This window comes from Accipiter gentilis, chromosome 13 (assembly GCF_929443795.1).
Source record: "Accipiter gentilis chromosome 13, bAccGen1.1, whole genome shotgun sequence".
In the NCBI taxonomy this organism is placed as follows: Eukaryota; Metazoa; Chordata; class Aves; order Accipitriformes; family Accipitridae; genus Astur; species Astur gentilis.
This window is the reverse complement of record NC_064892.1, coordinates 18,583,642-18,600,756: the sequence shown is the minus strand read 5'-3', so window position 1 is coordinate 18,600,756 and position 17,115 is coordinate 18,583,642. Positions and strand designations below refer to the sequence as shown.

At 41.6% G+C, this 17,115-nt stretch overlaps 1 protein-coding gene across 5 annotated transcripts in view; it reads right to left on the bottom strand.

Annotated features, from left to right (window-relative positions):
- KLF12 (KLF transcription factor 12) overlaps positions 1 to 17,115 on the bottom strand; it is a 250,959-nt gene that overhangs the window by 67,779 nt on the left and 166,065 nt on the right. For 4 of the 5 annotated variants that reach the window (XM_049815883.1, XM_049815886.1, XM_049815885.1 and 1 more), the window contains exon 5: positions 12,085 to 12,220. In XM_049815883.1, coding sequence (XP_049671840.1) covers positions 12,085 to 12,220 — 136 coding nt within the window. Of the gene's footprint in view, positions 1 to 12,080; positions 12,221 to 17,115 lie in introns of those variants that run through there. The other variant, XM_049815887.1, reaches the window with a different exon arrangement.

Sequence of the window (17,115 nt, the reverse complement as noted above, 5' to 3'; positions counted from 1 at the left end):
AGGGAAAATAGATAATCTTCTAGAATATTATTTGGAATATTGAACAACACAAATATACAATATACAACTGTATAAACTCCTATGTTGGGATTTGGACTATGTGGAATGCTCCTTTTCACTGACAAATTCTGACCTACTGCATGTGCTCAAACAAGAAGCATCATATAGCTGGCTTTTGGAAACAGTGCCACCACGTTAGGAAAAAAAAAAAAAAAAAGAAAAAAAAAGAAAAACCTGTGGAAAGCCAAGTCCATGAATAATCCCCTTCAGTCCCTCTCTCTGTGGTTTAGACCTCAACTGTACCATGAAATTAGTCTGGGGCCAACGCCCAAGAAACTAGCAAAAATATTAGAATAACAACATGAATCATAAAAATGTTTTAGCACACTAGCAGTTGAATACATTTGCACTGGAAACATTTTGGATCCTTTATAATGCTCAATTAAAATGGCCAGGCTGACGTAGTAATTGTTGAAAGTGAAAAGGAAATTTTCAAAGCAGCTTCTCTTGATTTATATAATTGCACTTTCCATTGGCCCTTGGAAACCTACAAATAATCTATTTTCTCCCAACATTTTGCACTACGTCTTTCAAACCTCTCACATTTCCTTGCTTCAAGTGTACAGTAAATATTGGTCTTCTTTACTGTTTGCTTGATTTTGCCATTTGTTAAATGTTAAATTTCTGATAATGACAGAAATCTGCTATCAAGATGACAAGATGATGTAAAGAATTTTCAAAGTCTAAGTTACTAGCTCTATCACAGCCTGACACTGGTTTTTTCCACCCTTTTTTCCCATTCTCCATGTAGAGTCTTCCTTCTCCAGGTACCTGTGCCATGGTATCTCTAGGTACAGATTTTACTTCACAGTTGCATCAGTACCTAATCAATGGGCACTGGGACAAAATCTCCCCCACCCCATTACACCTCAACTGAAATCAATACGCACTGGAAAAACGGCAACTGGAAACCATAACACTGACCGTTCTCTCCCATGTCAATTAATTTATAATCATCTCTGTGTCTTACTGGAAAAATATTTATTCCTACAGTTGATGCAAATAGCAATACATTACCCAGAAGTCATGACTCTACATTTTGTACACTTCTTTTCATAAAGGTCCCTTTTTAACAACTAAGCAATAGGTGAGGATGATAAATATTTGCACGCTGAATTTTTGTCAGCGGGAAATTCATCAGACAACTAAAACTCTGGTTAGAATCTACAGTATCCAGGCACTGAAGTGAAAGACACCCAGACATCCTCCAACCAACCTCACAGACACCTAAAACTTGCTACGCTCCTCTCTGTTTGGCCTGAAAGCCAAACGGTTGTGGCCTCCCACTCAGCCTCTGCTCTGATCCCGAAACCATGGGGAGAAATGCCCAACCCTTGGTTCTAGGACTTGAACCTTATCTGTGCTATGAAAATGGCTAAAACACACCTGATGACATGGATTCATCATGAATGGGGTACGTAACAGTCACTTCCCAATCCAAAATACAAGTGTTGGAGGAAAAAGAAGAGGTAAAGGATGTTATAGGACCACTCCTGGATATCTTTTGCATCATAGCCTTGTGTTCCAGAAATGGCAAATGTACGTACCTGGCTTCCTGAGTCAGTGCTCTAACCACTAGGGTTTTATGCCAGATGTGGGTGGCTGCACCACTGCTGCCACTGATGGTCACATTTTTAAACAGAGTGAAGGCTGGTAGGAAGAGGACAGCATGCTCTGGGTTTTAAACCAGGCAGAAATAGGTAAGCTCAGAACAAAGTACTTGATCTCTTGTTTTTCACAATGGGAAGTTGGGAACATAAGCCTTTTTTTATTTTCCAAACTGTATTTTAATGAACAACTACAGGTCAGAAGCCCAAGCTCCAAAGAGAGCAGAGATGACAACCAAATACCTAGCAGGTAAGTGGAGCCAGCTCTAGGAAGCTGGTTGCTCTGCCCGTTGAACTTGAGAGCATTTAACTCTGTGTTGACTATATCATGGGAGTGTTGAAGCTTTGTGTAGGTGCTCTGAAACACGGCTGGATCCAATCTCCTATTTCATAACCTCACAACACCTCCACCAGACCTCCCCCAAAGCAGGCAATCTGCATCTCGTCTCAAGTGCCCATGCTATTATGGTTCATCTTGGTTCCAAGTACCTGCAATATTTCACATATGTTGTGAGGGTATGAGGACAGCGGTACCTCTACACCCTGCAGTATATTGACAAGGATGTGCCTGTTACAGAACTGCATGTACGTGGTAGCTCCTCTCAAGCAAGAGGAAAAACAGATTTTATTTTGACTATGCTTTAGTAGTAGCTAAGAACCTCAGAAATGATGTGGTGATACAGAGAGCAAGTAGTTTAGAAGTGGAAATACTGAGTGCAAAGGGCATCAACCTGTTCAGCTGACTAAATAATTTTCAGCAAATAATTTATTATACAACATTATCCTGTTACTCTGCTTTCGAAATTTTTATGACTGGTATTTCGGTCATTATTCCAGTTCCTCCTCTGAACTTATTTATAAATGATTTGACTCTTTGGCCCTGATAAGCAACTGATCATAGAAATAGCAATGGCCATCAGTTCTTAAGAGAAACACCCCGGTGACTTCTATGTGAAGCTATCTGTCTGTCTAACAGCATTGTGTGTCCCTGATTTATCACGCAGTATCCCAACCCTATGTTAAGTATCATATTTTTAATACAAATAATTGAGGGAGATATTTTGACAAGATTGAGACTCCTGCTGACTTCTAATGAATACAGAAATGCAAGTATTTCTTTCTGTGCCTGCTGGCAGGTTCTGTTCAGTTCCAGGTTATTTCATTTTTCAGGCTGTGTTTGCAATGCTGTAGATTTCTTCCAGCAGCAGATCCTGTAGGGAGGCTTTAGGATGAGCACTTTTTAGGGCAGCCTCTGACCTAAGTACCTGCCAGTGTGCTCCACACTGCCTGAGCTTAGCAATACATGCTAGGCAAGAGCGGTTTGGTCATTGCTGCCTCCTCTGACCCACCCTGGTGTCTTCTTCCTTATTTTCTGCCTGCCTCAGTTTTCATACTCCCTTGCACTGCTGCATCCTGTGGCAACTCAGTATATCCCAGAAGGGTACATAAAGAAAAACGTGACCCACAACTTCATTCCTGACACATCTTTTGTTTGTCACAGCTATAGTGATGAAGGTGCTCGGTTTGACTCTGGAACCTGTGACTATCATTATTTCTGATTAACCTCAGGATCACATGCTACTATCTCAGCCATTGCATTGCTTTACTCCTTGTTTCAGCCTTCAGTTCCTTTCATTTTGGCTACAGTAACTTCATATGTGTGGTGGCTTTAAGCTCCAATTATCCTTCTCTTGATGTGTCCAAAATAGTAATACTCATGTCCTCAGTCACATGCACATGGAGAATGACAGCCCCTTGGTACATGAGCTCAGCACAAAAAACTCCTCCATATCCATCATCCAGGAACTTCCTTTCACTCCTCTTTATCTCCAGCCTAAGAAGAACTTGCTGTGAGGAATGAGGTTGCAGTGGAGTCACTACTAGTGAAAGAGGATTGAACTAATAAAGGGGAAAACCTAGCACAATCTTTTCCCATTGTGCAGGAAAAAAAGAAAATGGCAGAAAAAATGTGGTGGGTCTTTTTTTTTTTTTTTTTTTAGATCCCTGTTTTCACATGCTCACTCAGTTATGCCTTGCTAACCAGTGTTCCCCTCTTAACAGTGACCTCCTTTGCATGCATTTTACATACTTGTGACCTACACAACTTTGTGTTTTTGCATGCATTGATCTAAACACTCAGGAAATATTCTTCCGTAAATCAGTATAAGCACTGCTATTAAGATTTAATTGTGCTGCATGTTTGTATGCCACAAAATCACAGGAACTGCCTTATGGAAAAGGAAAGATAAAAACTTATCTGATCTAGATAATGAAAAAAGAAGTAATTTTGGCTCAAGTGACAGCAGAGGACAATACTCTTTCTTATCAGTAAGTCAAGGTACCAGTTCACTAAGGTAGTTTTATTGTGGCTTTTTCTGGCAGTGTTCTGCTATCTAATCCGCACTGATGAGTATTTGCTACAGCTCTGAATTTCTTAATGTACACAGCTCTGCCTCTGCCTTTTGTGGTGATTTAGAAAGAAAAAACAGAAAAAGCTGAATAACGAATCACTGGGGAAACAGCTGCCAAATAGGTGTACAAACTGCTAACTGGGTAGCAGTAATGCATAATGTTATTTATAATTCATTCTTTGGTGTCATGCTCTTCAAGCAATTACACAATGCCTGCCTCCCTATCAATAAAATGCATTTCACATATCTAACTACTAATGACTCAAGCTTCACTCTGGAGCAACACATTGTAGTGGATTAAGCATGGGACTAGAAAGCAGACATTCCTGATCCCAGCTCATCCTCTGCTTTGCTGCATGGCCTTGAGCAAGTCACTAACCTGCGGGTAATTATAATATTTGAACACACAAGGGACCTGTACAATTTAATTAGTTAATGTTTGCAAAGCACTCCAAAGATAAAAAGTGCTATATGAATTATAATCATACACTATTGTTTTGGGGCATTTTATTCCAAAGCACATTTATGTAAACATGTTTAGTAATGTAAATTCCCAGTAATGGCAAAGTTTGATAACTACTTTGAAATGACTGACACTCCTTAGACTAAAATTTAAATTAATTAACAAATTCCATCTATTTTTGAGAAGACAATCATATGAGACAACTCAATATAGACACTGAACTGAAGGGAAACAAGATCTTTGAAACTTTCCTTGTGATGGATAAAGGTACTGAAAGAGACATACAGAACGGTATCTATGAATCCATACCTGTTACAAATAACTCTCTTGCTGCACTATGCTGGTCCCCAAAACAGCCTGGTCCCCAAAACAGCCTAAGTGTTGATTTACTTTTTTTCTTTTTGGTATCCAGACTTCTGTTACAGTTTTAAGATTAATCGTTAGACCCAGTGAAGTTAATGGTAAAACTCTTCTGGACTTTAGCAGAGCCAGGATTCCTTGGTTCTTCCAGCTTATTATGCACTTAATTTCAATATTTCTCTTAAAAGGAAAATATTACTCCTTGCAATGGTGTGATAAAATATGTATTGAAGAGCAATGCCTAGCACTTCAAAGTGATTCAAAAGAAGAGAACAGACATCCTAATGGCAATGCATCCTTGCTCTAGATTCATCTACTCAACAGTCATGGTAACTTACTGTTATAGGGGAGATAGGAAAACATAATTTTGTGTAGACCAAGGTAAAAGCACTTTTATTGTCAAATTAGCTTTCTTCAGGGAACAATTTGACAATATCCTTATCTCCTAATATACTGTCATTTAAGTAATACCATCCTTTCAAAGCAGGCGGCAACGTCAATTTCTTTGTAGAAGCTGCTTTTGATTTACATTTGCCATCCACCTGGCACTTGTTCCTAATGAACATTGGCTGATGGGGAATCTGTTATCCTGGCAAAAGGCTCTGGGACATATACCGGTAAATTTCCACACCAAAAATCCTAAAATCTCTGTGCATGCACAGAATGGCATCCTTTGATTTTACTGCCCAACTGTCAAGTTATTAAACTTTTCTGGGGGTAAAATATTACATATGCAAAAAAAAAAAAAAAAAGGAAGAAAAAGAACCTTTTTGAATAGTATAGGTGCATTTGGATTACTGAAGCCAAAGGCTCAGTTTAGTGCCTAAAGAGCAATTCCCAAAGGTATAGAGGGCTGTCAAGCTCTTGCAGTAGTCGTCCTTAGTACAGCTTTAGGCACATTCATTTTTATATACAGAGGATTCTGAGACTTTAAATTCTACTAGAAGAAAGTCTGTAAAGTGCCATATAAATACATTGTAGAAGAAGTCAGTACTTCTTTAGCGAGTCATCTGAACTGCATGTAGGTAGGAAAAATCACACTTATAGTAGTTGCACAGGCTCAAAGTTTAGATGTTCTTCTTCAGTTTCTTCTTGAGCCACAGAATTCCAGCATGGCCTTAGAAAATCACAGAGGGGGATTGCTCACATATAACTTCAGCAATGTTAAGTTTTATCGCTCTCCCTAAGACATTTGTGCAGGCTCCTTTATAACCATTGGGGAAGGCAGGCACCTCCAAAAGACAGATGATCACAACTGATAAGATTATTGGACCTAGAAGTATGCACATCTCTCCACTGAGGAAATCCCAAATACTTGAGCCTAATTTTTAGATAGATTACATTGTGAGAGATGAACCTTGTTGCAGGGTTCAGATATGTCCAAACTGGACAGTCCAGTACTGCCCAGAGGTTCCCTAAGCTAGCTGACACACAGCACACCTCTGCCAGCTCAACGGTGCCTTTGGGTCATTAGCCAACTTCCAAACCAGCAACACTTTTCACTGCAGATACCTTTTCTTTTCTGCCACAGAATATACATCTGACACCGCTGACAAAAAATAAAACAAAGCTAGAACAGAAACATCCCTGAAATAATGACACAGTGGGGGCATCAACCATAATACAGATGACTGCCTGCCTGTAAGGGCTCTACATCACCAGTGTTTTCCGCTTACGTATCTGCATACACACCTCTCTATTAAAGTTTAATAAGTCAGTTCAGTTTGTAGAGTGACTCTGGAGGAAGCTGAGGAGAAGCTCCACTGCATAAGAGCCTGTGGGGAGGTGGGAAGCCCATAGGCAGTTCTGCTTTCTGAGTGTGGGGTCCAGTTTCCCACCGTGAGCATTGCAGCAACCATGCAACCTTCTTCTCTAAAGCTTTACTGCAATGGAAAAATGCATCCCAGACTTGGCAAATCTTCATGAGAACAGTAAAATTGAAACTGATGTATTCCCACTATTTTGCTTTAGACCCATTAGCATTCTCCAGTGAAAAAAAAAATGCTTTATTGAGAAATTCCAGACCAGCACTAGTCAGTTCGCCATCTGTAAAATCACCATTCAATTGTGTGCCAGTTTTAAAATGAGCATTTGTTCACAGAGGGAAGATGTACCAGAGAAGAGAGAAGCAAAGTTCACGCAAGTACTGCCAAAACACCCTTGCTTACGTTTCTTGGAGACTCAGAACAAAGTATTTGTCTGCAAGTAGAAGAAAAAACTGAGGTGAAAGTTCTCTATAATGAATAACACAATGGTAATAATGATTGCAGGTGAAGCAGGAAAACAGACAATATCAGTGTAGAAAATGAATGGCTGATGGGAACACAGTTATAAACCTGAAAGGAGATAAAAATCAACCACAGAAGTTGACTTACACTGAAGAAGAGGAGGGAGAAAAAAAGATCTAAGGAGAAAAATTCAGACTCAAAAAATACATACCAGTTTAAGAGAGTACATTGATAACGTGGCTATGCTGTCTGTCTGCTGTGGAACTTCTTTTTCACTAGTGCAGTATCCAAAACTATCTTCCACAGTATTGCAATAAAAGCCAGCACAATTTAAAAATAAAGTAAGATGATCACATCAGCATCAATGTATCAATCACATAATGCAGCCAAAGAGAATGGGGGTAGGGTCAAAGCCCCTAATCTCATTTTCATACAAGCACTCAGTGGCACCCAGCTTCAGCGCAAAGAAGAGTTCACTCTAAAGGTCACCATGGTCACACCCAAATGACAAATCACATTTCTATGAATTAACCGCAGCTATAACTACAAGTATTCAGGATTTCCTTTCTGAATTTTCTGTCTCTCCGTTACCTCAGAAAAATAAGCGACCATCATCAGTTTATATGCGCAGTCCATCTTTTCCTTGACATGATTTGAAAGAAAAAACGATTTTGTCAAAGGGGTTCCCTCTGCCTACAATGCCTAAGGAGAAAAAGGGCTAGAGACAGAAGGAGGAATTTCTGGATCTTTGGATTTTTACCAATACACTGATCAAAAGTTCATGCTAAAAATCACCCTCTGCCTCTCCTGCTTCTGCCCTCAGCAAGCAGGAGATCTTACGTTGTACATGTTCAGGCAGAGAGAGCTGCATGCTGTAAAGTAACATAAAATAAGTGTGCAGGGAGAGAAGGAGATGAATGCCCTGTTCAGGGTTTGCATTGCCATGTACCATGGAGATGGCTCCTGAGCCCCACTGCATCAGGGCTGCCAGGCTGAGGGAACAGCATGTTGCCTCTGAGAGGGGCCCATAAAAAGTTTTACTGGTCTTCTAGGGCTTGACTAATGCCTTCTCTTCCCTTGGCTTCATAAAGATTTCTAGAGTGTATCTGAGATTTGACCCTGAATATATGATGCTATTCTTGTTGTGTAATAAGCATCAGTGGTGTCAGGCATATAGAGGCAAATCTGCTCTTTGTTAGAGAGCTACATGTCAAAATGAGTTTGTAAAACACGCTACAAAAAGGATGAAATGCTGCTTACAGTGCAAAGCCCACTGAAATCTACATACTGCTGCAATATGTATTATCAGCCAGAGCATATTATCTGAAATTAATAAATTATTCTTAGTCTGTATTATTGTAAGGCATAGCAACTGCCATAAAGCAGCACTGTCACATAAAGAAATTTCACTAAAGTACCCTGCTTGAAATAATGACTTTGTTTATCAATAACTTTACATTATTGATTGGGTTTGCTGAACTGAAGAAGGACTATGAAGTCATTACAAAAGAACTACTGAGAAGTCTGGAAGCTCAGCCAATACAAAGCTAGCAGCAAGAAGGCAATTTCCCTGAGAAAAAATAGTCATACTTGGTTATTTTACAAATATGCAAGCAAATCACATTCTGTTTAAGTAAATGGGAACTAATGCCAAACACATGGCTCTAAGTGTATGATTGTCACAATTTTTACTGGTAAGAATTTTTTTCCTCTGAGAATATAGTGGACCTGAAACAAAGCAGCAACACAGGCAGATGCCTTCCAGTTTTAGAGGACATGAAAAGCAAAGCTTTCATATAGGTGTTCCAAACTGTCCTGTGACCCAGCCACATAAGGGTAATTTCCAAGACAAGAAGCTTAAAAATGGCTGTTATTAAAACAATGGTTCCCCCCCAAACACTAGCTAGTTACTTCCTTCAGCTTGTGGTTAAAACCTTGGCATTGCAGATTTAGATCCAAGGGAAGATGCTGGAGCATTCAGTATCGTCTGGTCACTCCCAGTTTCTGGCACACTGACTCCCCAGTCAGGCAGCGTGGATTGCCGTCCCCTCACCTCACACCAGAGATCTGCAGTGCTGACACGTGTGTCCCAGGCAGCTGTCTGCATCGCCTGCAGTCAATGGAGAGGAACGAGCACTCATGGGCTTGAGTCTCTCTCTCTCCCTAAATTAGACAGCTAGAATAGGTCAAAAGAATTACCGCCTGGACACGCCAACTGCTCTCCGGCCCACATTCAGGGAGGCGAGATAACTAGCTCAGATGCAGATACCTACATTGCAGATGTCTAACTAGGCAAGACAAACCCTGAACCCCACAGACAGCACACAGGGAAAGTCAGGAGCCTCACCAAGGCAATACCCTGCAGCCCCACATATTGTGTGAGGGGCTGTACAGGACCCACCCAAAGCAAATATCCACCACAGGGTATTTGAAATCCCATTGCTCCTGAAGAATAGGTGGCAATAGGCAAATATATATACATACATATATATATTTATAATCCTTATACAGGATAATTTAAAACATGTCTGAAAACCAACCAGAAAAAGGTCAACTGTTGTCTTGCACCTGCCACCACCATCTACAAACTAGTCTTGGTATTTTGTTTAACAAAGACAAGGTTCCACAACAGCAATCTGGTACTGAAGGAAAAGATGCTGCCATCTCTTTGGAGATGCCATGCTGTACTTCCCAGCCAGTATATGCAAAAAGTTATTTTTTGTTGTTAACTGTATAACTATTCACAAGAGCGAGCTTACAAGCTCACATAAGAAAGAACACACTCTGTGGGACAGTCTTCTAGACTCTGAGGTCCAGCCTGCCTCACTTAGGCACTGAGCTTAGACCTATGCTTTATTGCCTACTGAAGCAGCCTTTCTATGCATGCCCCTACGCTGCCTGGTTATTCAGCAGAACAGTAGGTGCCTTTCCACATCCTCAGAGGAAATTCCTGTCTGCTAAGTTTAGATGCTGAAATTGAGCACACAGGATCTCCCTTTGGAAGGCTTGAAAGGCACCTTCCTCTCCCCAACAAGGGTATGTAGAACGCAGGCTTTTATTTTCAGTGGTCTGCTTTGCTAAATGTCTAATATTAAGGTACATGTTAGATGCCTAAATTCAGAATAGATCCTTCCTGTAAGGCACTATGTTATAGACTGAGAAAGAAATGGATTGAGTGAAGTGCTAATGTCTCTTTTCAGCTCTGCAGCTGTATGTGTCGTGTCTGTGACTGAGAATGAAGTAAAGAAGAAGACAAATTGCAGATCACAGTCAAATTAGGTTTTCCTAATGGGGCTTTTGAAATAAACTAACAGATTACTGTTTAAATAAAACCTGTAACAAGGATGAGTTGATGTTATATTATTAAATTTCTTAATTTAATTCTTAAGCTCCAGAGCCAGCCAAGTAATATTCAACACATCTACCTTCACAAACTGTGGAATGCACTGTGGAAAAGCTAAAAAAGCTTTTCATGGTTTGACCAATTCTCCAAGTGTTCAAGCAGTATCAATCACAGAGAACAGTATCTGCCTGCCAGTTATATATTAAAAGTATTTGCTAGCGACCCATGCTTCCTCTTTTCATTAATTAGACAGAACTATTTAGTGCAAAATCATGACAGGTTGTTTTATTATTCAGGCTTATTATGTGCGCTATAAACTGAGGAAAAAATACTTCGCATTTCAGGGCCTGGTGTTGTAACTAGCGAATTCAAAATATGTGCTAGGACTGTCTATCAAGCAATAGTGTCACTAGTGAAGAAACCTTCCCCTCCTTTATCACCGTCAGAAGGGAACCATGCTAATTACAGTGAGAGCCAACACCTTGCCTTGCCCATAAAGACCTCCCTCTCTGCTTAAGGGGAATATAGGTTTGAGGATCACAGTTACTGTGCTTGACTAGAAGATGAATTAGCAGATGTCTGATGAAAACACAAAAAAAGTAGTTCCTCCTCAAACACGGCTTAGAAACATCAGTGCCTTTGGCTATTGATGGCCAGGAAAACAAAGCAAAACATTAACTACTTTTAGATACCATGTTAAGATGTTTAAAATGCATCTATAATAAATTATATAATAACAATGTCTAATGGCCTTTATTATATCCTTTCCTATTTAATAATGTCCAGAATGCCCATATTTTGAACCTCTCAAATAAAGTAATGTGTTGTTTTGTGGGTCTAGCACAGGCTTCAGTGCCTGGAGGCTCTAGTTCTATTTCCAGCTCTGCTTCAGACCTACAGGGTGACCTTTACGCATAACCTCATTTTCCTCACCTATAAAATGGGGATATTAATACTTATTTACCTCACAGTTGGTTCCCTTCCAGCTGCTACAGTGACTGAGCAAGCTCATGCATCTACAGAATTGCTAATGTTCATGATAAACTGTTCCTTTTTTTTTTTTTCAAACAAGCAATACAAACATTAAATTAAGAACTTATTTGTCTGTCTAGTGAGTACAAGTACACAGAAAAAATAACAGCAGTGGAAAAACTGTTCAAAGCCCCTTACTCATTTCCTTTCAATGACACTGTCCTTCAGGAGAAATGTAGGTAGTTCCTATCTGACAGCAACTAGAATGAACTTCTTGATTCTGCTGTCAGTCAAGAAAAAAATTCCTGGTTTTTGAGTGAAAGTCTAACCTGGTCTCCCTTTAGAGAGGATATAAAAACACTGCAAGCTTTGCAAGTGAATAAAGGGGAAGAAACAATTCCAGTTTGAAACTTTACCTAATAATGGGGGCAGAGAGAAAGAAAGGAAAAAAGAATTAGAGAGACATGAGAGATACAGCCATCTCTTCCTCAAGGGAACAAAGCTACACAGAAGGGATGCTGGTAGGTGTGCTAGCCCACAGCTGGTGGGACACCCCTGCGGTGCCACCGAGGGCCGGTGCCTCCAATGGTCCACGGACACCTCAGCAACACTCATCTTGCTCTGGGAATGTGATACTTACTCTTGTACTGCTCTGGCTATGGAGAGCGCTGTAGATCCAGTTTCATTAACGCTATCTAAGGTCACATTTGGCAGGTCGTCATCATCACTGTCACTTTTAATTTGTCTGGGAGATAGGCCTCGGGGGTCCATTTGTGCTGGAAAGAGACATATAATGGATTAATATGAGCGTGCTGAAATTAATCTCATCCCAGAACAACATCAGGGCACACAACACATCCACTTGCTCGGGCTGCATGGCACCGCTTGTGCTGAGCTTCCCAAACCAGGTGACGGACTGGCAAAGTCACCTAGCGGTGTTATAGCTAGGCGCAAGCATTTCCAATGGCATGCAGGCGTGCAAATGCACACAGGCTACACCAATGCATTTGGCGGACCTGAATAAAACTGCATATATAATATCCGTCAAAAACTCTGTTTACCCTCAAGTTACTTACTCTGCCTGTCTTCAGAAAGTGAGGAGAAAGGGCTACATCTGCTTTGTACAACACAGCACACTCGAAAGTAAATTTTACAGCAAAATTTCAGGAGCAATCTTTGATTCTGAGTGTTCACCATGAGATACCAGGCTGGGACACATGTCACTCCAGTCAACTAAAATTCAGGCATCTGAAAAAAAACAGTTGTCCTGATTTCTGACTCAATTCAACACTGGTGTCAATCTTTGAAGGAACCTTCCCTCCACTGCATGTAACTTTACCCAGGCAACTAACTTTCAGGTGATGGACGTCAGTTAGGCTTAGCCAGATTTTTTTGAAAAGTCACATAGTCTCAGGTCTTACGAACATCTGAAGATCAGGAATTGCAGGACTGTTTTGTCCGTTCACAGCTTAGAGGATCCATGCTGTATGGCAACGGTGCAGGTGCCCAGGCGTTGGTGGCGGGGGGGCTGCAGACACGGCGCCTGTGAGGAGCGGCGGGGGCTGCCCCATGCCGGACACAGCCGGTTCCAGCCGGCTCCAGCCGGCTCCAACCCGCCCACCCCAGGGCACCGCTCAGCCCCACAGACAAGGCCGGGGTGCCCCGGGGAAAACAGGTTTCAAAAAGGGCCGAAAAAAGTCACACGGGCAGAGAGAGGAAGAACGTGTGAGAAACAGCCCTGCAGACACCGAGGGGAGAGGAGAAGGAGGGGAGGAGGTGCTCCGCGGCGGAGCACAGATTCATTCCCCTGCAGCCCACGGAGAGACCACCGTGGATCGGGCTCTCCCGATGGGAACTGCAGCTCGTGGGGGACCCACGCCGGAGCAGGGGAAAAGCGTGAGGAGGAAGGAGCGGCAGGGAGGAGCTGCTAGGGACTGACCCCAACCCCCATTCCCCATCCCCCTGCGCCGCTCTGGGAGGGAGAGGGAGAGGAGCTGGGAATGAAGGAGGGAAGTTGAGCCTGGGGAAAGGCGTTTCAGGGGTGGTTCTCACCATCCTAATCTACTTTTAATTAGCCAAAAATTAAATTAATTTTCCCCACATTGAGTCCGTTTAGCCTGCGACGGTAATTGGTAAATGATCTCCCTGTCTGTATCTCGACCCATGAGCTCTCCCACCTTATTTTCTCCCCGCGTCCTGTTGAGGAGAGGGAGTGCAAGAGTGGCTGGTAGGTGGCTGGCAGCCGGCCAAGATCAACCCACCAGGGTTACATTTTGTGCCAAAAAGAGACAAGAAAGGAGAGGAGAGCAGAAAGGTAGGCTACCCGCCTTCCCTCTTATCCTGGCTGCTGCCCTCCAAAAGGAAGAAAGCACAAACTGCATATGGGCAGGGGGAGGAAACCTGGAGATGGGCATGGGGGGGACTATGGGGCACAAATGTGACTGGGATAGTCCCGAGAGGACGTGGGGGCTGCTTGTGTCAGGGGACAGACCCGGAGACAAACTTCAGAGGTCATGTAGAGAAAGAGGCATTCCTCCTCACTCATGAAATACCATGTAGGATTAATAGGTGCTGAGAGACACTGAAGGCAGCTGGAGTAAAAAGCAAAGCTGGAGAGATGCCTGACCCTGCAAGGAAGGAGCGGGAAGGAGAAACACGGGCGAAGAGAGTTGTTTAAAAATATGTTTACTTTGTTTGGTCAGGTGAAATAGGGGAATCCAAGATTATTTATTTAAAGACCTAACTGCTGCAGTTTCTTAGCTTGTGCTTTCTTGTATTGCTGTGTCAGAGACAGGACGCTTCCTGGGTCTTGCGACGTGCTTTTCAAGAAAGGTAGCTGTCCTTCCTACTCAACTCTGGCTAACCACAGCCCTGGACAACAGGTACAACAGGCTCCCTTAAGAGACCATGAACAGTTCAGTGGACCTACAGCTACAGAGCGGCTCCAAAAGTCACAGTTCAATTTCCCATTTTTCCGTGTTTCTTATGTTACCATGTTCACTAACTCTAGAAAAGTGACTGAGTTACACTGAAAAATGGGAGGGCTGTAGAAACTCCAGGAGCTGTGCAGCCATAACAGTAGCACTGATGGATAACTGGGCTCTTGAAAAGAAAGCACTCCCCAAATGAGTGATGACTCAAGGGAAAGCTGGTCTTAAATTTTAATTTATGTCTTAGCTGCGAACCACCTCTGAGTAAAAGAACAGTAAGTGATTATAACTACCCTTCAGCTGCATTTTTTTTTTTAATGTTAAAGAACTTCATAAAAAAAACCCCTATTAAAATATGTTCAGTAAGCTGATGCGACAACCCCTTCTGGAAGCACAGTGCATTTACAGATGTACAGTATTACTTTCTACTTGCACAGTTCAGGTGCCTCAGTAATACTGGCTACATTTGGACTGCTTATTATTTCTTCATGTATGGTAAAGAAAACACCTTTTACTTATCAAAGCAAAGACTGTTGACAATGAACAATGGCCTGCATGAGACAAATGTAGAGCAACTTAGAAATTGTTCAAAACATTTAATTGTTTCTGAGTGTATTTCTTAGAATCACCACTTACATGTGATGGTATTCAATGTGTACCTGAACATTAGGGATAATCTAGTATTTGATTTAAGCGAAACTGAACCATCTAGCCAGCTGATTTAGCCCCAGACAACTATCTGGAAAAAAGTACTACTTCTGCCTTGTTCCCTAATGTTCCTTCTTAAAAGCAACTTTAAGTATGAGATTATTATTACTTACTTCATTACTTCAGTTTTTCTTAAAGTCAATCTTGTTACAAGAAGTTATATGTTTGTATCTGCCCGATATTTACATGTTGCTATACATGATGCTTTTCTGAAAGCTCATGTTTGTAAATAAAATTCAAATTGTAACAAAAAACTATGTATGCAATACTTTGTATTAACTGTGGCTTAATCTGACTTGCACTACAGCAAAAGTTCTAAGTAGCTAGCTCAGAAACTTTCTTAACGTTTAAACCTAGGCCTAACTTGAAATCACAAAAGTTGTTACATAATTCAGTCTGTAACAGAGTTATTATACACCAATTTTGATCACTTAAGCGTGAATACACCTACATAAAAAGACACAGTATAAATGTATATGAAAAATCTTACATACTTTTGTTCTTTATAAGCCACGTTGTTTCATTATTATTGCAGATTACCAGCTCTTAAGATATTACTGAGACTCCTATGATATTTAGTGTTGGTTTTAGATTACCAGAGGAATGTGCTAGGATGACAACTCTCAATTACCTTCTTTTTGTTTCTGCTTGGCAAGCTAAATCCTACTCTGCATACTCCTAACATAGCTACGACGTTGCCAATGGGGTTGTGCTTTTGCACCTAGGCACCATTTGGCCCACTGGGCATGGTTTGCCCCACCAGATGCCAATGTTTGAGCACATCACGAGGTGCTGCGACACATGAGCATGGTGAGAACAAAAGGCGAGGAACAGAAACGTATCAGTGGGCAAATTCGAAGGTGGGCAATTCAAGGACATTTTTTGTTATATTTTTGCAGTGAACCTAACTAAAGATGATAATTAAATTAGAGAATGATCTAGGGATTATTCCCTTATTTTTTAATATCAGCCCACATATACATCCTTTTTTGTTTCCCTCTCCATTTGTGACCTCTTCTCAGCTTGCAGACTTGGGTGGCTGAGGCACTGGAGAGCCAAGGTGACTAACCAGGAGGCTGAGCTTTGCTGCTGCCAGCTGGTATAAACTGCCCTGTTTTCTCATCAGCATGGCTGCAGCTGCTGCAGGGAAAAACAGACTTTAAAGCTATTCTCCTCCCCCAAATGAGCCATGTGAATAACCAACTGGCTGAAAGCCTAACAGATATCTCCTCCTTACCACTCACTACAGTGTGCAAACTGCAGTGCAGGATTTTTATACATTCAGAGTTCATGACTCCTACTTACGTCAACAGCTTTGACTTTCTCTGGACATCTAAGAACAACTGTCGATCTGCTGGCACCAAGGTTTATAAATACCAGCGGCAGTTCATAAACACTGAATTAAGAGTAATTACTGGCCTAATGAACATCAAACTGGAGAGAATGAAGAGATGCAGGCAAGAGATAATTTAGCAAATGAGTTGAAAAAGGTGGCGGACAAGTGAGCAATGGAAAGTGATTGGCAAGCAAGGTGGAGAAGAGCCCACAAAACATGCCAGTGCATTTTAACCTCACTTTGTGCTATACCTTGCTCTGATGACCAAGCATTTCCTTGAACTTAAGACTACTGGTACAGAAGGGATCCAGCTGGGTCACTGAATCAAGTCCTCCTGATCACAGGCAGACACATTTAATTAATAAAGCTCAGGCTGTAAAAATGAGCTGGTTTTCTTGCCCTTGCTACTCCTCTTGAAAGACAAGATTTGTCCAACAGAGCTATTGGGGTGGTTTTGTGAGGTGTGAATAAGGCTAAGGCGAGGCAAACAAAAAGAGTCGAGACTGCTTTTGTGGGACAAAGGTGTCATAGAAAGAGTGCACAGGAGCCACAGAAGGAAGCTGTTAGCACTCCATGTTAAAAAGACTGGTGAGCCAGGAGAGTTATTTAAGAACATCTGCAAGTGCTGAAGGCTGCAAGTGGCCACATCGCTGTCTATCCCTGTTAGCCTCGAGAAAGAGTGTACAGAGAATTGCTC